This window comes from Opisthocomus hoazin, chromosome 4 (genome assembly GCF_030867145.1).
Source record: "Opisthocomus hoazin isolate bOpiHoa1 chromosome 4, bOpiHoa1.hap1, whole genome shotgun sequence".
In the NCBI taxonomy this organism is placed as follows: Eukaryota; Metazoa; Chordata; class Aves; order Opisthocomiformes; family Opisthocomidae; genus Opisthocomus; species Opisthocomus hoazin.
In genome coordinates this window covers 7,401,134-7,426,650 of record NC_134417.1, presented here as the reverse complement: position 1 = coordinate 7,426,650, position 25,517 = coordinate 7,401,134, and the positions used below count along the sequence as shown (strand labels likewise).

At 39.7% G+C, this 25,517-nt stretch overlaps 1 protein-coding gene across 1 annotated transcript in view; it reads right to left on the bottom strand.

Annotated features, from left to right (window-relative positions):
• PXYLP1 (2-phosphoxylose phosphatase 1) overlaps nt 1-25,517 on the bottom strand; it is a 62,508-nt gene that overhangs the window by 33,106 nt on the left and 3,885 nt on the right. The window contains exon 2 of the mRNA XM_075417299.1: nt 12,014-12,145. Within this exon, the coding sequence (XP_075273414.1) occupies nt 12,014-12,092 (79 nt within the window). The 5' untranslated portion in view covers nt 12,093-12,145. The remainder of the gene's footprint in view (nt 1-12,013; nt 12,146-25,517) is intronic.

The following is a 25,517-nucleotide window of genomic DNA, read 5'->3' as shown; positions in this document are numbered from 1 at the left end:
CTCAGATCCCACCTCATTAACAAATAAACCACAATGCCATTTAGTATGCGCAAGGACTGCTTTTCTCTCAGTGAGTGAGCTTTGACAATTTAAAAGCTAAGTAACTTCAAGAAGAGTAATCTCTGTTCCTGGAAAAGAAAAAACAACCACAAAAACAAAAAACAAAGAAACCCACAAACCCAAAACAATAAAAAACTGCCTGCAGGCATTAAAATCCTCAAAATCAGTACAGCTTAAGAAACCTTATTAATCACAGAAGATAACACAAGCCGAAGAATACACAATAAATTTTTCCAAAAAACTTCACAGTCAAATAACAAGACACGTTGGATTGAATAAGTCACTATATCATTTCAGCAGTGAAAACCCAGATTAAAGAACAAAACTGCCTGACATAAATTGCAAGAGCAAAATTAAGAGGACTAATAAGAAACATTGACAACAACTACCTGATGAATATTAAGTACATCTGAAACAGATACATACAGGAGAACTAGCACATGCATAAAACCTGATGATTTTTAACTCAATTTGAAGCAGCACAGTGTAGATTAAGGCAGACACAAAGCACAGCTCAGAAAAACAAACTTATCATTAAATTTAAAGTTTAAGTAGTTGTCCATGCTGTTCTGAAGATGGCACATGGCCTGTTAATGGAGGGAACGTGACTGCATTATACCCACCAATGCTAAGACAGTTTTCCCCACACCCTCCCGTTGAGGCTCTGGGCCTGCACTCGGAACAAGGAGTGGAGAGATTGGGGTGCGAACACTCCCCTGATGAAGGTATAGAACACAGATCTCAAAGGACAGCAAACAAAAAACGATGAATCCATTTGCAATTAATAGGTAGCATAGTCCTAAAAGCTCTGATAAAACTAAAGTAAGAGGGATGAAGCTAATGCAATCTGAATTGACTGTGAATTCTCAGAAAACTGGTCTAGCATCAGAGTGGTCAGCAAAAGATTAACAATGGGCTTGTGCTATAATAAAGCAGGGCGACATGGCTGTCTTCACCTTCTTAGCTTAAGACACCCAGGTTTTGTTTTGATCCCATCATCTCTGTAATGAAATATGGAAAAAAACAAATGTACAAAGGACGGCAGCCTTTAGCAAGAGGATGAGCAGTTGAAAAACTGCACATGAAAAAGAAAAAAAAACCTTCAGGGATGAGAATCACTTCCCACTGCCCAGTCAGTCAGAACAGGAAAGCTCAGCACGGAGGGCAGAACAGAGTGGCAAAATCAGACCCAGGCAACCTCTGCCTTTGCCTGCTCACCCACAGGCGAGCAAAGACCAAAGCTGCCCAACGCACATCGCCCAGACAGCAGCTGTGGGCACTGGATCCACACAGCTGCCACCACAACACTGAAATCTGCTATCCCAAAAATCCCAAGCAGGAGCTAGAATGCAAACCCCACACAGAGGGGCCGTATTGTGAGAATTGGGGGCTTATATTGTGCAGACTTCACCTGGTTGAACTAACCCTGAATAACCAAACCAAATTTAACATTTGTAAAGAATGCAACAGCTGCATATTGGAAATAAAACTATCTCTACTATTTCCACAAACAAAATAAGGTGAATTTCAGAATTTAAACACAATGTTACAGGTGTTAAAACACACTTCAGGTCAGTATACAACTAATCTATGGAAAAATCCTAGGAACACTGGTTTTAGCTTTAAAAGACAGACATGCTAATCCAAAACACATCTGCAGTTACCTGTAAGGCAGCCTGACACAGCATTAGAGAGCTATGAAAAAGGAACAGCAAAGAACTGGATAAATGAGCTTTTGTTAAGTTGATAGGGGTAATACTCCTGAAACTTTAAACAACAAAAAAGAATTCACTAGTAAATAAATATTTCACCTAATTTACTGCTACAGAATAAACTAATTATTTAGGTTGGAAGGGATCTCTGTAGGTCATCTGCTCCAACCCAGCACTCAAAGCAGGACTAACTCAAATCAGGTTGCTCAAGGCATCGTCCAAACCACCTACAACTTAGAATGACAGTAGACAGCCTAAAGCTTGGTTATGAGTAAGCAACTCTTAAAAAAAAAAGTCCAAATTTCTTCACTGTCCCATGTCTTCACTGCAACTGGCCATCATCAAGTTGATACACATTAAAGTACAAACTGCCCTTTTATGAGAAGGGATTCAATTGACATAAAAAGGCAAGCAACTACTGGCTCACAGAATGAAAAAAATATGGAAGAAAAAGTAGCATAGAAAAAAAAGAGGTATATTCCATATTAAAGAAAAAATCAGAGCACTTCTTAAAGCTCTAGAGAAAATCTGAGCTACTTATTCCATGCATAGAATATGTCTATACATATACACATATTTGTCTATACAAACTGTCTGCAACCACAGTGCCAGACAGTCCCAAGCAATGATTCCAAAAAAAAAACTAATAGACTATTACAATGTAAACAACCTCACAGGACTGTAAAATGACTGCAATATCATCTGAAGAGATAGGAAAAAAACTACAAAAAATTGTCAGTCACCGGAAGAAAACACTGCACAACCACATTCTATTATGTCCCCCAGAAGTCTACTAAACTTCCCCAGACTTTCACGGGAGGAAACTAGCTATGCATGTGGTTATCGGAGTTCGAATGCAATAGAGCTTCTAGCAATTACATTGGCACATCACTGATTTGCAAAAACCATGTAATCCAGGTCACGAGGAATACACCCACTCCTCAGGGAGCCTTTTGGTCTTGATGTAACTCCACCTTTCGGACCTCCACAAAAACAAGAGGAGGGCCATTGTCTGAACACTGCTTTAGGAGAAGCAAAGGCCTGACTCACATCTTCACTGACAAACCTATAGTGGTCTCACAGTCAAAATGAACAAAATTTATATCCTTCCTAATTTTGTATTTTACCCTCATTTACTTTTACAGCCCCATTCTGATGATAAACCCAAGTACCTCTAGATAGCAGGTCTCCGTGGTATGTAGGAATAGAAAGGTATTACCCCTGTCCTTGAAAGAAATGTAGGTCAAATTTATTTAAATAACATATAACTACATACAACATCCAAGTCACCTTGTGGTGGAACTTATTTGTGGCATTATTTGCAATTAGTGCAAAAGCCCAGTTTGGCAGGAAGCAGGAACAGGAAGGATTTAATGACAGCATAGGTATTCCAACAAAGATAGCTTAACTACTGGCAACAAAACTCTTCCAGCTTAAATATACAGAGAGGGAATAAGATTGATGCATTAGTCTAGGTAAAGACCGACAGAAATATTAATTGCTGTAAGCACAATATTTTGTCTCCTACTGAGAATATTAATTTTCCTTTGTGGTTTACTATCCATTCAGAACTCAAACAATTAAGGACAGATACGTACCTATGAGACTGTCCCTACAAAAACTCACTGACCCTTTCATATGTTTAAAAGAATTTTAGTACATATCACTATAATTATTAAAGGACTGAAGCACAAATTTCAACACTTTCAAACTTTTTTGAGGGTATCAGGACCAAGATTTGAGTTGGATTTTGAGAGAAATTGTGTTAAAATGCTTATTATTTTCCAGTCTTGTTTAGATTCCCTCTAGAATTTAACCCAACACTGTAGTAAGGATCAGCAGAAGCCTAACTAATAACTTGCTGTAAGTTTTTGCAAAGTATTAGGCTTTATTTATAGTAGCCTTCAACATATGTTTTAACAGCTCATATTAATCTCTGCTTAAATACAGTTCAACTAACCATTATGGATGAAAGTAAAATATATATTTAAAGAAGATTCATGAAGTTCTGTAGCCTGCCAAATAACTTCTACTGGTCAAATCCCATCTGAAGCAACTTAACCTGACCTATATTTAAAGCAGGTATTTAAAAATGATTGCTCTTTTTTTTGTGGGAGAAAGTAACACTGTCCCATAGTACCATTCTCAAATATTCATCATGTCTTCTCCCCCTTCAAGGGTTAATTTCTGGACTAGTACATTATACCACCACTTTCAAGAATCACACAACAGTTACTTAAATCTCCAGTTACAACATAAAAAGCATCTTTAACAAAGTCTGTGTATCTATAGTTAGTTCTCTTCATTCACTACTAAAATGTACACAGCCTTGAATATATTATTTGTGGGTTATTTTTCCTTTTAATCTTAAATTCAGATTAAATTAATACTTTCAAAAAGCCCAGAGTGACTTCTTATTAGTGGAAAATCTGCCATGCTTATGATCTTGAAGACAAAATTCAGGAAGGAAGATACCTGGTCTCCATTTAATTCCATATGCTGGTAACACATGACAAAAACAAGTTCTCTGCATGAAGAATTCTAAAGTTGCAGCTTTTTAAATGTAGTTAGTTGTATAACTCATTAAAATGCAGTACTGGAATTTTTTTTTCCTTCCACTGAAGAACTTATATTCTTAAAATACAAAACATGAGTAGTTACTGTTTGTTGGTAAAGAACAGTAAGAGGTGGTAAGGAACTCACCTTAGAGAGATGGTACGGCTATGTATTCTGTCCAGAAACTGCCAGAAGCTCATATTATCTTTTTACTGAACACCTTAGAGTTTTTCCCCCCCTTCTCCTCCAGAAATTAAGCTCTGGAAAAACTTAACTCATCCATTTTTTTCCACAGACTTCGCATATCCCAGCTCCTCTTCGCGTCCCACTGGCAGTCTGTGGGCAAGGGGCTGCGGGTGCAGTGCGCACCCCCATTCTGGTTTGGGGTGGAGACTGGGGGACAGAGGCAGCTCTGCAGTGCCGCAGCTGCAGCTTCGCATGTTGAGGAAGCATGTCCTGCTTCGCAAACGGGAAGGCTGAGCAGGGGTGCTGCACCCTCCCAGCTTCCACCCCTATTCCCACCTGCCCGTCTGGCCAAGCACCTGGCACTGGCACCCACTGCCCTGGAGACCCCTCCCCAGAGCACCCGCCATGCCCCGGCTTGTCTGGAGCGGGGAGCTCAAGCGAGCAGTGGCGAGGATACCAAGCTAAGCCCTAAACGCTTCAGTGTTGCTCTTGTGCAGCAGTATTGGGCCACCAAACAGTGATGCCAACAGCAGCAATCACACCCGAGGGCTCAGGTTATTAAAAAAAACGGGCTTCCAAGAGGGGCTGAGCAGCAACACAGCTATCCCCTCCCGCAAGCAACATCCTGGCAGGGTTGCATGTGGTGCCCACACTGTCTGTGTCAAAAAAAGAGCTGCCTGCAGCACTCAAGCCAATGAAGTAAAACTCTACTGCTTTTTTTTGTGGAGAACCACGCTTTCTGTTTCCTATGACTCATCTGTAAAACCAAAACCTCCAGTGCAAAACAAGATGACAGAAAGCAGAGGGAAATTATTACTGGAAAAGCAAAATGTCATCTCCAGACATGCTGAACCATCAACGCAGAGAAAGCATTTAAAGGAAAAAACCTACAACCTTCCCCACATTTTATGCAGGAACCAGCAGTCTTCCAGGGTAGCAGCCAACAGCCTAAAAAGCAGTGGCAGATACCAAAATTCCTTTTATTGAAAGACAAGCCTGAGGCACTGACCAAAGCATCAGAGTATTTAGGGAAACAAACTTCAAACCAGAAGAGAAGCTCCATGTGCAGGATCTGCCTGAGAGCCAGGGACTTTGCAATTCTGCAAGTGCCCGAAACAGGCAGACTCGAAAGGAAAGTCTGTGATTTGTGCTCACCACAGTGTTAAACAGCTAGTAGACAGAGCTGATTTCCTACTATAGTTTTAATCCTCTTCTGTTGACTGTTTCTTTCTTTAGGCTTTCAGTAAACAGAAACAAAAATAAAAAACAAAGTAAATAAAGGTATTTACTTTGTTGGGAAAAAAATATTTACATGCATTCTATTAAAAAAATAAAATCCGTAGTCATTGTCAAGTAAACTTTACAGACATTAGATATGGGATCTTAACCGCTAACTTTTAAAGTTCCTTTCAGTTTGGTATATTCAAGGTAGTTTCAAAGATAAATAGTTGAGACATCCTGAGGAGACCCACCTTCAGGCTTCCGCAGTCAGTCACAGATGTTCTAACACCCTGGAAGGTGTGTGCTTGCCCAGTGGTTGGGTTCTCATGAATTACACCAGTTTTAAGGGGCAAAAAGAAAGCAGCTCTTCAGGCATACTTGCAATCTCCTGTTCCTGAGCTGACCTAAGGGCTAACCAACGTAATTAATATTGACAGGGTCCGAAGTTACACCTTTTCGCCTCAGTGTGAGGCTGCAGGACCACAGCTGGATTCTGACACATCCCTTACAACATACTTGAATCTAGCTGCACTGCCATCCTCCATCTCTGTACTATAGGAACTCCCCCAACCATTGCATTTACAATCCCTTTGTACCGCTCTGGGCATTTCACATTGCACAGAGTAGGAAGGAAGAGCCCAACCATGGCAATCTTTTCTTCCGGCAAAAATGAATGAAGTATTCCAACTTGCATTTACCCTGTCGGTTCAGAAGGAAACTGCCCAATTTTAGTCAACAGCATTACAGATAAGATCTACAGAGACAAAAATAGAGTCCACAATCTAGCACAGGTCATTTTTCCATTCTGCAGTTTTTCTGACAAAGCAAAACACTGAGGTCTTTTAAGAGAAAAACAACTAATTCCATTTTAGAGCTTTCTAACTGACAAGTTTATCAAAACTAGTTCTCCTTTTGTCTCTAGTACTGAAGTTTCAAATCGTTTTAGAACCATGATCATTTACATAAGTAGACAAAGAGGGGGAAAATAAAAATGTATGGAGTGGTAAATACTACAAGGAAAATTCTTCTCCACTCTTTTCCATAGGTCGAGCCCCAAACACAAAACAAGAAGGAAACAATGACAATTCCCAATAAAACTTTAAGCTGACAGTCATATTTGGTTTGGAAGTCAACCAGTCACCCTATCCAATGGGTTTCCCAAACAAAAATTCTCATCACTATAATTACGCACCAGAGATGACACGGTATGCTTTCAGTCAGCAGTGGAACGTTTTTGGAGCTTTAACACTGTCATTTTCCTATACCATTTAAAAATTAAAATATGTACAAAATTTGGAGGCATTTGCCACTAAAGAGAGTCTCCCTCTATTGCTGATCTGGTCCAGGTCTCACACTGTACGATTTATTAATAGCCAAAGTGAATTTGAGAACACATCTGGCTCTCAGTCTTCTGCTCCAAAGTCCAGGCTGCACAATTATATAAAAAATGCCTAGAACCGTTAAGACTTGCACTTTTTCATCAAGTATAAACTTCTTTTAAAATGTCTTCTACATGCCTACTAGAAACGGTAAACAACCCTGGCGAAACTATGAAGAGGTTTTGAAATACTCTAGGAAGTTTTCAAACATGTCTTGAATCTCATTCTCCTATCACCCACCAGGTATGTTCAGAAACAAAACCTGAGGCATTATTTATTTAAATAAATATCCACAGCCTGAAAACAGCAGGACTTCTTGAAAAAAGTTCCCTTGCCCTACGGCTCCAGGTGAAATACCCTGCGAGCTGGCTAGCATCCCAGGCAGACAAGCCTGGCGCCTGATGCAGTGGGAAGCAGCATACAAAAAGACCACGCTGAGACCCCGTGCCTTTTTACTCCTGTAGAAGTGCACAAAGAACAGAACTGGTCAAGCCCCCCATTGCCCAAAACCTGCATGACAGATGACTCTGGAAGCAGGAAGAAAGATATCTTATGGGATCCACAGCAACTACGTCACCTTGAAGAATGGCTACCACAGTTTAAAAAAAAGGCCTTTCTCCAACCGTTTGGCAAAGTGCAGTCTGCTTATGCGTCTCCCTCTTCTCAGGATAAGGAAATGTAGAAGATTCAATTGGCATTTGATCCAGCAAGCCAATCCAGCACACAGTGTTTGACAAATGTCAACCAACTGCTCCACAGAGCTGGCTTCTGCATCTCTGGTACTATGCCACTGCAGACCCAAGGCAGAGGGTAGCTTCTGCTCTGGTAAAAGTGATCCTTGCCAACCGGTCCACGTCCATCCACTGCAACTGTTGGTGGGACAGAATACTTTCAGCACTCAGAGCTGTTGGTTGCTGTCAAGAGAAACTTTGGGGGAAACTTTCTAAATTATTTACCCTGCAAGTTAAACAGTATCCACATAAAGCACCAGCCTTGGGAGGAAAAAACAACATAGGAAAGCACTCTGGCTTAAATCAGAACTCAGAAACCACAGCAGAACAGAAAGAGACCACAAACAAACATCAAAACAGGACACAAAATTTTCTGTTGATCCTGGGTCCAACCCATCCCCAGCCTATCAGACTCTGAGGTCCCATACTGGTTGTCTTCCCCAGCACTTCTCTGCTTGCGTCTAAACCCAAGATGCGACAACTGCTAGCTCTGAAACAATTGCCTTGGGACCTTGTCTTACAAGGAAAGATGGACTTACATTAGGACTGCTGACACTTACAACACCCATCACCTCTACCTCATCGTGGCTGCAGGAATCACTGATCATGAAGCAGTTCCAGACCCTCCACAGCACAGCCTATTTCAAGTAAACCAGCATCGATTTCTGCTTGACTGGGCTGCAAACTGCTGCAAGCAATTCCTGAACCCTCACAGCTCAAGCATGGGACAGACTGGAATCTTGTCAGCCATCCCAGTATGGGCTGTTTGTAATATTGAGTCAGAACTTACAGAAAACCAGCTGAACTTGGCCTCCACTACTCCCTTCGCTTCAGTCAGCTACACCTCACAAGTCTGGCTTCAAATCGCTGCAGTCCCACATGTGGACAAGAGGGGATAAAATACCAAGCATTTACAGGCATCATGCTCTGCCCTAAAGCAGAAGTTTAAAAAAGGAAGATATGTACCATTTATATAATTATGCATTTAATGTTACTGTTTCACTTTTTTAAACAAATTTAGCAAAGAAAGGAAGAGACATTTTCAGCATTCACTGCTTAGAGAAGCAGTAGTATGTTTTAGGATGACCAGCCCTCCTCCACAAAGCTCTGTCATGCTTGCTAACAGAGAATCAATCTCACAACAGCAGAAAACATCCACTTCCACTCCAAATCATAGAATCACAGAATCATTAAGGTTGGAAAAGACTTATAAGATCATCAAGTCCAACCGTCAACCCATCACCATCATGCCTGCTAAACTATGCCCCAAAATGCCACATCTACACGTTTTTTGAACGCCTCCAGGGATGGTGACTCCACTGCTTCCCTGGGCGGCCTGTTCCAATGCCTGACCACTCTTTCAGTAAAGAAACTTTTCCTAATATCCAAGCTGAACCTCCCCTGATGCAACCTGGGGCCATGCTCAAATGCTTCAGGAGATAACTCCCTAAAAGAAAAAAAAAAAAAAAAGAAAGAAAAAACCAATGGTTTGGGCATTTTCTTAAGTCTAAACATATAAACTCTCATTTTCATTCCATGATCTGACGCAAATTCTAAAGCACTGTAACCAAAATTTGTCTCTGGGCAGCTCAGAAGGGATCAAAATTTGGAAGCCAACTTTTACAGTCTGATGAAAAAGAAAAGCAGCACATTGCTTTCAAGAAAAAACATCTTATACGTGAAACAAGACTACATTACTACCACTTTGTGCAACAATGAGAATCCAGCCGTGAGGGATGTGTGCCACTGACCTGTGTCATGTCTTAAGAGTAACAGATTCAGTGCAAGGAAGGACCTTCAATGTTGCAACAGGAAACAAATAGTAAACACAGATCTACTAAGTATATAGTGCTACAACAAACAGATCCTGTATTTAAATCGACAGTTAAAGACAGCTCATCCCTAAAAATACATACAGTAATTGGAATTTTTCTGTTTTTCAAAAAAAACAATAAATTCCAAACTACTCATAAGGAGACTAACATACCAGCAGCCCCTTCTCTATGCACTGTGGAGGTGGACACTTAAATTTTCTGACCATCAATGCTCTATTGCAGTAAAGCTCTCCATATCATGCAGTATCAGAGGGGCTGCCAGATGTTTTCTGCAGGATCTTCTGGAATTTCTCAGGTGGCGGGTTACCGTCTCCTTGAGTCAGCATGTGGGTCACCATGTGCTAGTACTTGGTCCACTTTTATCAAAACAGCAAATTTATGTATTTGTCTTAGTCATGGAGACTGACCAAAGATATTGCTCTACGTACTGAAACTATGTTTCATTAACAACGTATTGCAAGTATTCCCTTAAATATGTGCACGCCCATTTCATTAAAAGCTCAAGTTCAGAATCAAGAGTTTCCATAGTTTAAGGTTAAGCTAGTCAGGAAGTACAGTTTGGAGAAGATTAAAAATTTACAGCTACGGTTAATTTGAAAGCAGCTTACCAAGCACTTGTAGACTCTAATATAATTTTGCAGGTAGTGTGTTGTTTGGGGGTTGAAGGGAAAAAATTGGTTTTGGCATTACAACTTTGGCTTGGGTTTTCTTATTCTCCAAACTCCATCTGGTTTCCAAAATAGTGTTACATGGTGACAGAAGAGAGTTTTGTCTTTGCTTTGGAGACGGTCCTTGTTCCAGGTTTGAACTAACTACCACACTGGAGCTGGCAGAACTTAAAATACCAGGCTACCTGTGTGTCCTAAATTACTTGGTTCCTGCTAGCCTGTATGGCAGTTCTCATTACATAAAAGTTTCTGCATATGTTTTAGTATTGGCACTAACCTTCATGATGGCTGCTTGCTGTAGCTTAAGTGCTTTTTAAGGCACCCCTCAAACATCTTTATCTCCTGGAATTCCTCTTGCACAAATATTATCTTATAATCAAGCAGAAAATAATTTCCTCTTTTGATGAAATGCGATTTACTCTCTTACATGCCTAGCTCCTCATCTCTAAATAAAGCACATATTTGTTAGCAATTCAGTTTCATACTTTAGCTGAAGTTCCTCTAGCACATTCACCTTCCACGCCATTCATAACCAACCATATAGCATCAACAGCAGCGCCATGACAGGCAAAACAAGCTGCCATCAGACCCACTGGCACGTACCCATAAGAGGCTGAAAAATCAATTCAGAGCCACAGGTCCCTGTATTCCATGCAGAAGAGTTTAAACACACAAAAAAATAACATAAAACCACAAAGTTCCTTTCCCCTTCTCTCCCCCCACCCCCTTTTTTTAGTGTTGTCCATCATATGCAAAAGACACATTCTAAATCTAAAGTAATCCTCTGGTTTGGTGGTTTTCTTTTGGTGTTTTTTTTTGTTTGTTTTTGTTTGTTTTTTTTTTTTTTACACACTATGCAAAAAAAAAAATACATCAGTAGGAGTGTACTCTTACATTAAAACATGATGCAAGACAACAACAAAGAATCTTATCCTATACTATGAATATGTGTTCTTCCTTGCCTTCTAAGAGCAACTGATTACATCGGTGTGTATTAGTACATATTAGATTTACACACAACTTCACTTTACCTAGCAAACGTTACCACTCCTATCAACCAGGTGATAAGCAGCCATGTGGCACAGAGCCCATCCGTCAACACACACTAACCCGCACTCAGCACCACCTTCCTGCTTAGTCCTCAGTAAATGACGGCCCTCTGGAACAACCCATGATTAACTGGTCTGAAGCACAACATAGTTTATCTTTTCTTAAACAAACCGGCCGCTTGTAATTATCCAATTCAACTGTTAAAAACTTCCTAATGTGAGGGCAAAAATAAGAAGTTCCAACACTCAACCCTCTCACAGCAGTTTTCTAACCCTACTGCTCTGATGCAATGTAAAATAGGAATTGCAGCAGTGTTTTGCCTACTTTCATGGAAGGATTCAATCACATTCAGTTGCTTAATTGCACTACAAAATTGAGATTTTTTTTTTTTCTGAGATAGTCTGATTGGAAAGGTCTCCAGATTGCACAGGTTCCTATATGGCACACAACATTATTTATATTCTTACACGTATTTTCCTACTTCTGGAAGAAAAAAAATAAAAAACAACAAAAATGTAAATACAGAAAGAATGCTTAAACAACATGTAAGCATGGCCATTTTTAAACACACCTATAGACCACTACATACAGAAAATAAAAGGGGAGGACACTTACAGAATTGTAGACTGAGGCTCAAAAAGGCTAATAAGGCTGCCAGAGCCAGCAAGAACAGAAAACGGTTTCGGAAAAGCATTATTATTCGTTCTGCTTTCTCTTCATGGTTTCATCTTCACATATCAATGGCTCCTGCAAACAATAAAACATTGCCAAATGTATTTCAGATGTGGAAGCATCAGCTATAGCAAAGAAAATTCAAATATCCTTTTGACAGTGTCAAGTTATTTCTTAAAGGCAAGAACACGAGGCAATTCAAATTAGCAACAATGGTATCAATAAGTTATCTTCGCCCTAGTTATGAGATTAACTATATTTCCACAAGACAGAACTTTCAAGTAAATAAAAAAAAATTGCTATTTCCCATAAAATTAACCTCTCTCCAGCTAACATAGGGTTAATATGTCATAACATTGTCATCTGCTATTTGACAAAAGCCTCTTGCCCCTGTGCAACACAAATCACAACAATAATATTACTACTTAAGGGCCCTCAAAAGCAATTTGGTAAATCAACTCCAGAAACAAAATAATATCGTAACATCTTAAAACGGTACACATGCACACACTTATAAATGCAGGTTAAAAATTAGTTTATCTAACTGATAACCTTTTTACTGATACAAAGTTCACAATTCCTATTTAAAAATAGAGTAAGAAAAATTACCAATACCACTATGCAGAGAATGGAAAAGTATATTGATTTAAGATTAACACCTAGAATAACTCTGTGTAACAATATTTTTAAACAACTATTTTGACAAGGATCAGAACAATATATTTCAAATCAATAATATAAAGTAGAACTTCAAAACTCAAATAACTAGTTGCAGAAGTTAAAAAATAGACAAAAAACCCCAGCCCTCTCCTGAAAATACCCAAACAAGAAGCATACACTGTTAGCAAAAAAACACACTTTCTCCTTGCAAAATGACATCCCAAAGTGCACAGAGTTTGCTGCAGTGCCCTGTTTTCACAGATGTCCCTTTTCCATTGGAAAATGGCTCTATATAAGGGATGGGGTGTTGTTCTCACATGCACTTTTTTTTTTTTTTAAAACAGCCAGCTGTGCTTATGTGTAAGTGGTGCCTTTTCCTAGCACTGACAGCACGCTGCAGGAAATTGGTTAGTCTTGAAAGAAATCTTCTAAGATTCCCAGATCCTTTGAACTGAGCTCTGTTTACGACAGCACATCCAAACATGTTGACAGAAAATAACTTTTTTCCCCCAGCAATGTTTCTTCTTGCCCCCGCACTTACTTGCTTACAGAGAGCTCTCTTGCTTCTTTCCTGCTTTTGAGAGTAAAAAGGCTTACAATTACATGTAATTAATACATACACCTGTTTACCTTCTTAACCCTCTTCTGTGCTCCAAAAACTAACCATCTGAGCAAGATTTTAATCTCTCAATGCCTCAGGAATCACTGATTTTCTTATTTTATCTACTGTGGTTAGTCTTAAGAACAGTTGTGGGATCTACAAGTTGGCCCAAGGTGACTTCCATAGTACAAAGCAATGGGACCCAGAGCGTAAGTGGTGATCTTCCAGAAATGAAGGCAGTGGGGCTTGCAGTAATAGAACTGTATTATGCATGTACATTTTGCAGAATTGAGGTCTTCCCATCCCATTTTGCTTGGAGAGCTACCTTTACAGCATTTGGAAACGGTGGAAAAATGGAAAGAACTGGAGATTCTGACACACAAGAAACTGGAGCTATTACAGTATTTTTCCAAAATGGCAATAGCACCATAAATGGCATGTGCAAGCAGTAATAAAAATAAAGTTAAAAAAAAGAGAGAGAGAGACAGAAGGAATGATTTTAACAGTCTCAGTTTCACAAAATCACAGCTCATCCTGGAACATCTTGGTGAAAGGTATGCTGAAATTAAACTGAACTAAACCACTGAAACTAAACAAAGCTGTGAAGGGTAGAAGGCATAAAGAATAGTGTATACAAAACACCAGGAGAGAATAAAGAAGTTAAAGCAAACAGATGGAAGAACAGAAGGGGAACCACAGGAAAAAAGCAGAATTAGACTTAGCAAGGAGGAGAAGGTAAAATCTATTAAAAAGCTCTCAGGAACAAGAGGTCTTGTGCACGGTCTAGAGCCATTAATACTGTTGCTGCATAAAAAAAAGTTGCCACAAAAAAAGGAAAATTGGCAAGACTGGAAAAAAGGAGATCATGCACACCTCATACTAGGAAAATGTTCTAGAGGAAAAGCTTAATTAGCTTTAAACCTGGATTGCAAGATCAGAAATTTTAAGACATTTAGTTTTAAATGCAATATTCAAGAAATTATAAACAAGGTGGAAAGGTTTTTCTTTTAAATATACTTTGGCCTGTTAACAAATTAAAAGTTGCTGTATTACAACTTAGAAGGAACAGCTCCTGCTGAGTAACTGTTCAACAAGAACCTGTCAATATAATCAGTCACCAGCCCCTACCTGGTATCAAGCTGCTGGGAATCAGGTGAACGTACGTAAGACCGAGCGAGTACCGCAGCCTCTGCTCACCCGTGCGGGCACATGAGGCGCTCCCAGGGAAAAGCATCACTTAGCCAGCACATATTAAGCAAAGACAGTGTAATAAGCATTGTGAGCACTCAGTGAGGTGAGCATTTGTAAGCTAAAAAAAGATAAAACTGAGCTGGGGGCGGGGGGGGGGGGGGGCAGGGAATAAAAGGCTAACCAACCTTATCTCCCCACAAAACTATTTTTATATGCAGACGGATCAAAAAACAAACTGCATAGCAAAACACATTTTGGGTCTTCCGAATACACTACCACATAGCAAGAGCCTGCAGCGTTAGAGAATATTGATCTTTATCTATTTACCCTGTGCACAGGCCACAGTGCAGGCCACACCCCAGCCTCACCATCGCCACGCTGCAAGCTCTCAGTACTCAAAGGTCAATTCTATCAACAACTGACAACACTGCCTCGCTAGTCTCCAGGTACAGGCCTTGGTTCTTACTTCAGTTACCTCTGAAGTGGTTATTGCTTTTCAAGGTAAGCACCACACTGCTGTAGAACAGACGGAACTCAGCACTGGGAGCAGCAGTGTTCTGGCAGCAGCTTCTGATACATGCCAGAAAAGCAGTGATTTATGCTTATCCCTGAGAACAGGTCTTCTGCTTAAGACCGAAACAGCCTCAAGTTGCACCAGGGGAGGATTAGATATTCAGAAAAATTTCTTCACCGAAAGTGTTATCAAGCGCTGGAACAGGCTGCCCAGGGAAGTGATTGAGTCATCAGCCCTGGAGGTATTTAAAAGGTATGTGGACATGGCACTTAAGGACACGGTTTAGTGGTGGACTTGACAGTGTTAGATTTACGGTTGGACTTGATGATCTTAAAGGTCTTTTCCAAGCTAAATGATTTCATGAGTCTATGAATGAAGGAATTGATAAAGATGAACTACAGAACCTCAAACTTATTTCAGCAACACTGATCTTAAGCATGACACACATAAGCAGTCTAGATATTCTGAAGGATAATCATTAATAAAGCATCACTTCTGAGCCACCTGTTGCAGCATACCTACCTGCCCACAGAATTTATCACCTTCTTTTAAGCATACTCCAAAAGTCTCAGCTCGTCAAAACATCCCAGAATGACTCGCAGCATTTAGAGGACACTCAGCTCTTACCGAGCCTCACAAGCTGGTGCCAACACATGCTAGTGTAAGGTGCTAGGCTACTGCATTCTCACACAGGGGTAAAACAGTCTTACGATTGAAGGCCAGGCCAGAGTCAGGAGACTAGCCAAGCCTCTGCTAGGCTCTTGGAAAAATTCAGGCAAGCCACATTCTCTGTTTCAGGCCATTTCACTGGAAAAGTTAGTAACTACCTAGAAATGCTGGGAGAGCAGCAGGCCTGCTAAGAGCCTAGGCTAAGCACGTAGCTCCCAGCAGACCAGCTGGCACAACTAACCTACTTACTGCTCAGCGCTAGCTGGGTATTGCTAGCAAGTGCTCCACGTGCAGCTGCCCCCCAGCACCCTCTCGTCCTGTGCAAAACCTAGAGAAGACTTTTTTTTGCAGGGTTGACCACCTAAACTATTCCTTTTGATTATTTTAAGTCATGCTCTGAAAATAACTTGACATCAATGCTTTCAAAGTGCTCATGAGGTTAGACATGACACTAAACCACCACTGCCAAACTTCTGTGCCAACTGACTGATACTGTTACATCCTCTAAATCACCCGTATCCATCTAGGATACAAACCTACCATCTTAGCATGAAGCGTAAGCACATTATTACACTGACTCACCACGACAGCTTAAATGAATTTACTTGATTAAAATAGCATGTCTCCATAAATAATCAATACTACTCTTCAAAGTCTGCCTCAATAAAATTACTGTATTTATCTGATGTGGTACATCAAAATGATATCATCTACTGAAATACAAGCGAACTAAAGTGGTTGCAATGAAACAGCAAAAAGAAATGGTGACTTTGCCCAAAAAAGAAGGTAGCCTTAAGTCTGTACCGAACTATATGCCAAAGACAGACAGACATATATGTTGTAACAAGCTTATAGAGTCTAGAGGGAAAGCAAAAAGTCTAGACAACATACAGTTGATTTGGAGTAACATTCATTGATAGCTTTAGAAAAAGTCACAGAAGAACACAGGGACCCACTTACTAGACTGATGTCTCTACACTGCAGAAGACTGTTTTTAACTGCTTTCTGATGCATCTTTTATCTTTCATCTACATCTGCAGGCTTATTTTCTGACAAAAACTGTTTTGAAGACATCTGAAATGAAGGTGACAGCACCTGATACAATTATAACAAAGAGTTCTGCCTTTACTTTCACTTCAAGTCATGATGGTCCATCAATTATTTCCCAGCCATTTGGCAGCAGACCACCAGGCAGAACATTTTTCATCTGCTAAAACCCACAAATCCAGCATCCAGACACTCTCAGAGCTGAAGAACTTCACACTCTTGAATTGGAAATTGCAGAAAATAGCAGTGTCAGCAAGCGGCGCAAGCCAAACCTTTTCTTTGGTGCTTCAGAGGATTTGATTTTTTCCTGCAGGAATGAAAAATAGTAATCTCATGATTATGACCAAATCGACCAGTGCTACAAAGGTCTATGGCAAGCACCAGAACAAAGAGGAAACAGGGAACACTCAGCAGAAGTAATTCTCCAGTCAGCACAACCTGCTTAGTTACTCATGCTTGTAATCATTACCTCACATTCAGGAAACCCTCACAAAACCCCTGCAGCTGACTAACATCAGCAATTTCAACTGGCCATATGATTCCTGCAACACTGAAGCTGCATTTTGCATAGCATCACAAAGTAACAAAGCCAGCATCTGCAATATTGTTAATCATAATTCTGCATTTTCCCATCAGAAAGAAACAAGTATTCCTTTTTTTAAAAAGAATAGCATTTGTGAGAAATAGGTCATATCACTTGGTGTAAAAAACTGCATTTCTAAAAAAGTAAAACCAGTTCATCATTGAAAAAATTAAATAAAACCTGCTGAGTAATGCTACTCAGGTTAGCCCACCTCATGACCTAAGTTGGAAGTTAGTAACTGCAGGAAACAGAACTTGACTGGAAGTACAAACAGGTCAGCAGCCTCATAAAAAAAAAAAAAAAAAAGTGAAAAGAATGAAAGTCATGGTAAAAAAAAAAAAAAAAAAAAAGGCAACTACTCCGTGGTAATCATGCACAGAAACAGCAGGAAGCAGCACCTATCCAACAGAGCATAGCTACATGTTGGTATGTAAAAAACCTAATAGCTGCTTATAAGATAATTTTATTTTCAGATTACTTAACATTTTAGCAGCAAGCATCTGATTGAAAAAAAACACCACACAGCAGCTAAGTTGCTAAAGTTTAATATATTTAAGTATTCAGAACACAAAAAAAAAAAATCTACATCTAAATTTCTCTTTTCTCCTATTCCAAGTTTCTTCCTTATCTGATCAGTTCTAAAATCCTCATACTTGCAGTCTTGAGATGTGTGAAAGCTGTTGAAAATGGCATAGCAGTATCTCCCAGTCTGTCAAAGCAACCAACACAAGCTGTCACTTTATTAAAGCTAAGAGATCAAACAGAGCTCTTACTTAATTTTGTCCCTCTCTACAGCACTCATTATTTTCACTGTTCAGCAAAGTTACTGCTGCATTTAATAAGTAAAGGTGAAGTGTTGCTCAGCATTCGGAAGTGATAGAGAGACCATTAGCTACACTGAAATTCCATCACACCTTGAAGATAATCCACTGTTCTCAAAATAAAAGGTCCACTTGACTCTGAGATCTTAGCTTCTAAATCTCAAGTTGCACAAGCAGATAACATGGCAAACGTTTTAAACATCTCTTTCTCCTAACCAGCTTTCAGGTTTGAGCAAGACTGTCATACAGTTTTACGCTGGAAATTCTGGGAAAGCAGTCTTCAGCTTACAATTTCAGGTTACATCCTTCAAAGGCCACTTTCCAGCTTTTCAAATCTGTCCTACTCAAACCACCATTATGAGATGCCTTCTTTCAGAGATCAGCAGCTGAGACGCAAGCAGAACAAGTTTTTACATAGTTTAGGTTTGCATTTTACTTTTGTCAGTCCGAGTCCTTTAGAACATATTTCTTATATTTAAATTAAAACCTACAAGTCTATGAATCTGTTAAAATTAGGCAATAAACAGTCATGCAGAGATACCTATATTCAAGTTATGTTTAGCACATTAATGTTGTAGTTAATGTAATGTAACATTGTAACATTACAACTACCCTTTATGAGTTTCCCAGCATTGAAAGTCAACTTATTTTGCAGCCAGAGATCCCCTGGTTTCTGGAATTTCCCTGGATTACATCAGTTTTCTGATGAAATTATTCCCATGTTTTCTTGAACAAACATAACTGGGGGAGGGAAGGGGAGAGAAAGTGTGGGAACTGTCAAAATGCATTAAAATATCATTAAGTGTTTGTTTCTTTTATCTTTTTCACACTTTCACAGAATACCATTTAGGTGTATCAGCTTACTTCCCCCTCTACTCTGACCACTAATCACCCTGCAATGAACCACTTCCAAAACCAAATGCTTCTGACAACTCAAACAAGAATTTTTGGAAGAAGAACCGTAATTGTGACCTGTAAATATCCTCTTTGTTCAGTAAGATTCAAAATCCCACTCAGAGACCACACTTTATTTTTTTTTTTTTTAGACCAAGCACAATAGTTTTTGACATGTAGTCACTAAGGGGTTTCAGTACTGCAGTTATTTCTATATAATCAATAGTTCCTAGGACTAATGATAAGAAAAAAAAGTAAGTAAATGCATGAACTAACTTAGAGATGAAGGAAACTATACTGCCAAAGTATAAGGTACTGTAAAAATCTAATATCCTTGGGATGATGCCACTGCACTAGACCACTGTTTTCCTTCTCCAGACTCTCTCCTATTCCTAAAATTATCAGTATACATGAGAGTTCTGAACAGCTGCAATTCAAATACAATTTCTATGTCCTGAACATCCTTTCCTTAAAAATAAATAAACAAACACAAAACATTTTAAATTTAGTCTCCTTTCCCCCTCTTCGCAGAACACTTACCCCTTTAGAGATCCAGCTTGGAGACAGTTTGCTGCCCTCATGGCCAGGCTCTGGCAGCACCCTGACATCAGAGGCATTTTTCCTCCTACCAGCTTCGCTAGTCTATTTACAAAGAACATCAAGTGTTCCCATCAGCCAGGACACAGAGATGACATGCCCCTGCCTGGAGGAACTTGCAAGAGTCTAAATTAGCTCTAACTGTAAATAAAGAGGAAAAGCAGGATTGTACATAGAAACAATTATGGAATGTTTATTGCAACCTGTCTGTAGTCTCCTTTATGTTCTACTTTGTGCCAGATTTAGACATCTGTTTAGATCAGAGGACAAAGTGATGGTCAGCATCAAAATTCATCCTTGGCAGCTCGTGCATTCTCTCTCTCTTGATTAGAATGTTTAGTTATACTTGCTAGTCACTGCTGGTCTGCCATATCACTTCACTCTGGGGGGCTCAGAGCCGTGACAAGAACCTCTTCTGCTGAATTCTGCTCCATATTAAGGGAAACACATGGGTAAAGCTCCACACTGCACCCACGGGAACCTGTGAACTCCAGACCTTCAGTAGAGGTTCACGGTGGCAACAACTGTCTGAGTACTGACTTCTCCAGTTACGAATGTCTGCCCTCCTACAAGGCTTCTGGGTTCCAGATGACAGGCGTTATGCTGATCTTGCTTTCCATCAGCTCTACAGAAGCATTCCTTTAGTTTCAACAGGTGCCACACAGTTCTTCCCCTCGTTGCTGTTTTCCAGAGGAAAACGGGATACTTCTTCTGTCATCCACCCCTGAAAACCGTCTCTTCGCTCTTTAATCTGGTCCCTTTTACAGAGTCTGTATCTCTACATATTTTCAAGTCCCACCTACCCAACTGATTATTTTCTAACCCTTCTTAGTAGGTTTTGGATTATCTTAATTCTGTCAGTACCTGTACATTTAAAAAAATCAAACAAAAAACCCAACCCAAATACAAAAAACCCCACAACCCCCTACATATTTCATATATGCAACATATCCCTATACCGAAGGTATATGTAACACACACAGTGTGTTCTCTTTCCTTGGTTATTTGCCAAAAAGCTGTAGGTGCACCAGCTGGAAACAGGTCTCAATCTCTTGGGATCAGCAAAACGTTTTTATTGCAGTCTATACTTTTGTCACTGCTTGCAAGTACTAAATGTGACCCCAGTTTTAATTTTGCTGTTGCTAGTTGCATCCAGCATAGGGTCCATAGGATTGCATTTGTAGGACACATCCAGAGAAGGAATGATGACGGATGCTGTGATGCCACATGATGTATCTGGGTTATCTTGCTGGGCTTGTTTCTAAACCAGTATGCTGCCAAGCAAGCCACCAAAACATGGGAATGAAAACACACTAGAGCCGATTTCTATCAGGTTTTCCCACTTCAGAGTTTACAGCAATCAGGTGCTAAGCCCACACATGCCCTCAATACAGCTCTTGCTACAATCAATTTACGCCACTGCTGTTATTTTTAAAGTTGTATGGATGTATAATCAATTCCTACAAGCATAAGAGCAAAACCTGGGGCTTCATACACCCTTGGGTTTCACACCAATGCACACTAACAGCAACAAAAATCTGAACTCAATATTCAGTATATTTCAGTTTTTCTAATTATGAACACACAATAAAGATTTGTTATACTCCTATTAGGTAAAAGAAAGAACAAAAAGCCTACTAAACAATAAGAAAAAGCAGCACTGAAAGCTGATTAATGGCACCCCCTTCTGCAGCAAATAAATAAAACCTGGTAACAAACTGGAGTCTTTTGAACAAATATTTTTGTTTTCTGTCAGACAATACAAAGAAACTACATGTAAATACGAAGCTTTACATTTTCTAGGTCACACACTAGTCTGCTTTTGACCACTACTTTGATGACAGGGTTTATAAAGAAATATATTTTCTGATCTGATAGATAAAAGATTTTAGAACATGTCCTTGCACCAAACTAAGACAAAAAAAAAAAAAAAAGCCATGAAAGTTCTACTACCAACAGCATTAAAAACAAGCACACCCTGCTGCCATGTGCATTTTTGTAACATTTCACAGAATCAACGTTTCTCTTGCTGTTCCCTTCCCAAACATCCTTTCCCTCATCTCAGCCTATTGGGACTCTTCATTTTATACTACACTAGCTACAAACCTGCTCAAACAAATCAAAAAGCTAAAAAAAGTCCCCAGTTCTACGGAACCTGCACATTTTAGATTACCAAAATAAAGACTGAGGAAGACCACTTCGTTGAACAGTGAGAAACCCTCAGATCTGCCATGGCTGTAAGGTCTCTCAGAGCACAGCAGACACTCTGAAGATGGATGCAGTTTTGAATTTGAAGCTGCATTTTGAACAGAACATGATACAGCATGGACTACTTCCTTTCAAACCCCAGAGAACCTTCACTGTTGTGTTGTCTATTAATAAAATCCAGGCTATAATAAAATCTGTCACATTACAAAGGTTTAAACAGTCTTTAAATAACTTTGGATCACAAACCATTCCCCTTTTCAAAAAGTCAGACTTCATGGTGTACCCAAATCATAAGTACTGAAAAGACTACTGCAATTCCTTTGCTAGCTTAATGCCTCTTCTCTCATCTTCACACTCCTTTTAGGAATTGTTGAAAGTTTCCATGCTTTGGGCTTTGGTTTTCCAACTATGATGATTTTCTTGGTCTCATCTGGTTTACTTGTTTGAACAGCAAATGTATGACAGCATGAAATATTTCAAGGAGTAGGTGTCACTAATTTTGGTTTCTTTTGGTCCATTTAAACCCTTAGTTCAAGAGAACCTTCCTTTCTGACAAATTTCTCAGTAAGTGGTTTGATCTGGCCTTCACTACCTCTTTTTGATTGGAAATAAGGTCAGCGTCCTACAGCTGCTTACGTTACTCTGTAGAAATCTGAAAAAAGTTGAAGTCAGTAACAACCCACCAGTCCAGTACGGCACTTTGGAGGCCCCGTGGAAACAAAAGTTAAATATCTAGGAAAATCTGTCACAAGCCTAATTCTTCATCATCTACTTCAGGAATGTCACCATATTCCCACTCATTTTCCTATGCAATGATAGGTCATACAAGTCTCTGAACTGCAGGGAAAGTAAAAACAAAAACAAAGGAAGTGCTTTTACTTCCTGAAAGGAAACTGAGCAACTCTTTTTTAACATTATTATGAAACTTGAAAGAAACCTCATGATTCTGATGGCTCCAGGCCAGAACTGAATCTTAATTGGTAGCAAAACCATTCCAGAACATACAGACAATTAAATAACTCTTAAAAAACAGCACCAGAATGTAATTATTTTAAACTTACAATTTTAAAACAGTATACCATACGCTTGTAATTGTATAAACACAGATTCTAATCACACACAGATCAGCCAGTAGCTGATCAGATAACACCACAGCTCCAAAAAGCAAGCAAAGGCAAAGCAGTTAACATGTTTGAAATGTTATACTTTTTTTTTTATTTAAGCTTTTACTTTTTACAAGTTTAATTGCTTGAACAACTCCCTCTCCTACCATAACACTCCCCTCTGCATGCATTTCAACATGCCTCGGAACAAGAACCTGCCTCCCTCCACTCCAGCGTCAGGGGCTGTATTCAACTGCAAATACCTTCTTCTGGCACTAGCTCTGAAAGCAAACATTGCAGGGATGCACTCAAGGCTAGTTACGATCAACCAGTAAAGTCACGTTTAACAAACAGATCAGTGAAGAAAGCTCATAAATGAAGGAAAATGTTTATTTTCCCACGCTTGGTCAAAGTTATCCTATCCAACATCTGAAATGATGTTAGTATGAAGGGCAATATCTTCCTCTGCATGTCTGCCCTTCCACTAAGGTTAGATGGATTTGAGAATAGGACCCGAGCTCCCAAATCTGTCCTTATTCATTTAATTCCAGATTATCTTATACTAGGTCTGTTTCTAACCGCCTGCACATGTATATATTCTAACGCTGACAGTTCACACGCCCACAGTTCTCAGGCGTTCGCACAGTAAGGTTGAATTGCTCGCAGTATTCAAACTGAATGGATTTGGGGAGATTCTAGTTCAATTGTAAGAGCTCGCTGACTTAATTACTCCAACCTTTTCAGCCTACTCGCCATCCCACCTTGTATCCCCTCTTCAGGTCCTTTACCCCTCACCCTCTGGAAAACTGCTAGAATCCGAACTCACCAAGTTCCACTGACAACTCACCCCTGACTCCACCTGTAACCATTAATTAGCCATGCCTTCAGCTTATTCAAAAATGTAGCATTTTACATCTGGTGATTTGGCCATTACTGAGAGCTTTCCATAAAGTATAACAATTTTACTAAATTATCTAAATTATATAAGTAAAAAATGACAGCACAACAACCTGATGTTAGAAGTGTTTGTGCAAGAGAGATAGCAGGGCTGGCATTTATTTCATTACTGATTACATTTCTGTTCTATCCTTGTGCTCAAGCTATATTTTGACCCTCACCCCAAAATTTTTTTTCTCCTGACTATGGTCCTGCTCTGAGATCTGTTTTGTTCTATCATCATATGCCAGGTCATTCAACACTTCCATACTCAACCACCCCTATATAATCATAAGGATTCAAAAATATGGGGTAGATAATCACTTCTGGTTTGTGTCTTCCAAACAGAAAAGTCTTGTTTCTCTCCACAGGTTATACTATTACCCGTTGCAGCACCAACAGCTGGCAGCTCATACTGGAGGGGAAAACAAAAAGAAGAAAAAAAGAAAGAAAAAAAGAGACTAAACAGACTTTATTCAGCAATTTTGTCATCTTCCTGCAATCTAACCCCAGAATGGTGATTACACAGATGCATTAGCAGACAGTCAGCATTTTCTGCTACCCTTTCTTCCCCACAACACTTTGTGCAACTGCCAGTTTGCCTGGCTGCTAGATAGCTGAATGGGGAATAACACAGGCAACATACTGGGAAAATTGCCATCCTGCTGGCAAAAGGGCATGCCTGTTGTTTCCCTTGATCCTCATGGCAGCAGCACAAGCCAACCTCTAGAAACACACCATCTTACAGTTAGAGACAACCTGAACATAAAGGTCCAAGCAGGTGAGTTATTTCTTCAAATGGAAAAATAAAAATAGGATTAGGTAAACAGTGCTGGTATTAAACACGATGTTCTAGTATTTCACTTGAATTGCCCACATTTTAGTTGCTTAGTTCCACAAAGTTCTTTTCACAACTTACTGGCCCAACAGAAGCTCCTCATGAAGGCACCCAAAAGTCTTCACAGACAGAATTGCAAGCCTGTGCGCAGACTTCTACTTCAGGGCCAATCAGTAAACCAACATCATAACCATAGACGCGAGGAAGATGAACAAGGCATGAAAAATACAACAAAGTGCAAGATCCAGTGTCAGCATTGCTTTGTCCTTTTAAAATCACTATTAACAATAAAGCATATGAGTTATTCACTGGGCCTCCCTTTTTATCACCACAGACTATCAGCATTAGGAAAACACAGTACAGTATCTTCCACTACGTAAGTAATTGTGGAATTTATCACAGCAGACACGGAGACAAAGTTATGGCGTTTATTTTTTTATGTGCACAAGGGAAGCCATGAATCATGCGATAACTTTCTGGGGCAAACTGACTTCGTTCTTGGTACATGAAAAAGTTTAAGGTGGCTGCAGACAGTATGGGTGAAACAGCTGGAAAACAGTCACTGACTGGTATTTCCAAACAGCCTTTCTGAACAATGCCTTTATCATGTGGCCCAAACAAATAAGCCTAATTATTCCAGCTTCCAAAAATCAGTTACATTTAAGAAATACGACAGCTTATCCAGCTTTTCAGTGCCCAGTTTACCTCTCTAATCAATACGGAATAGCTTGTCTATCTTGCTCTGAATCCTTTGCCTGTCATTGGAACCACTTACTGCAGAATCA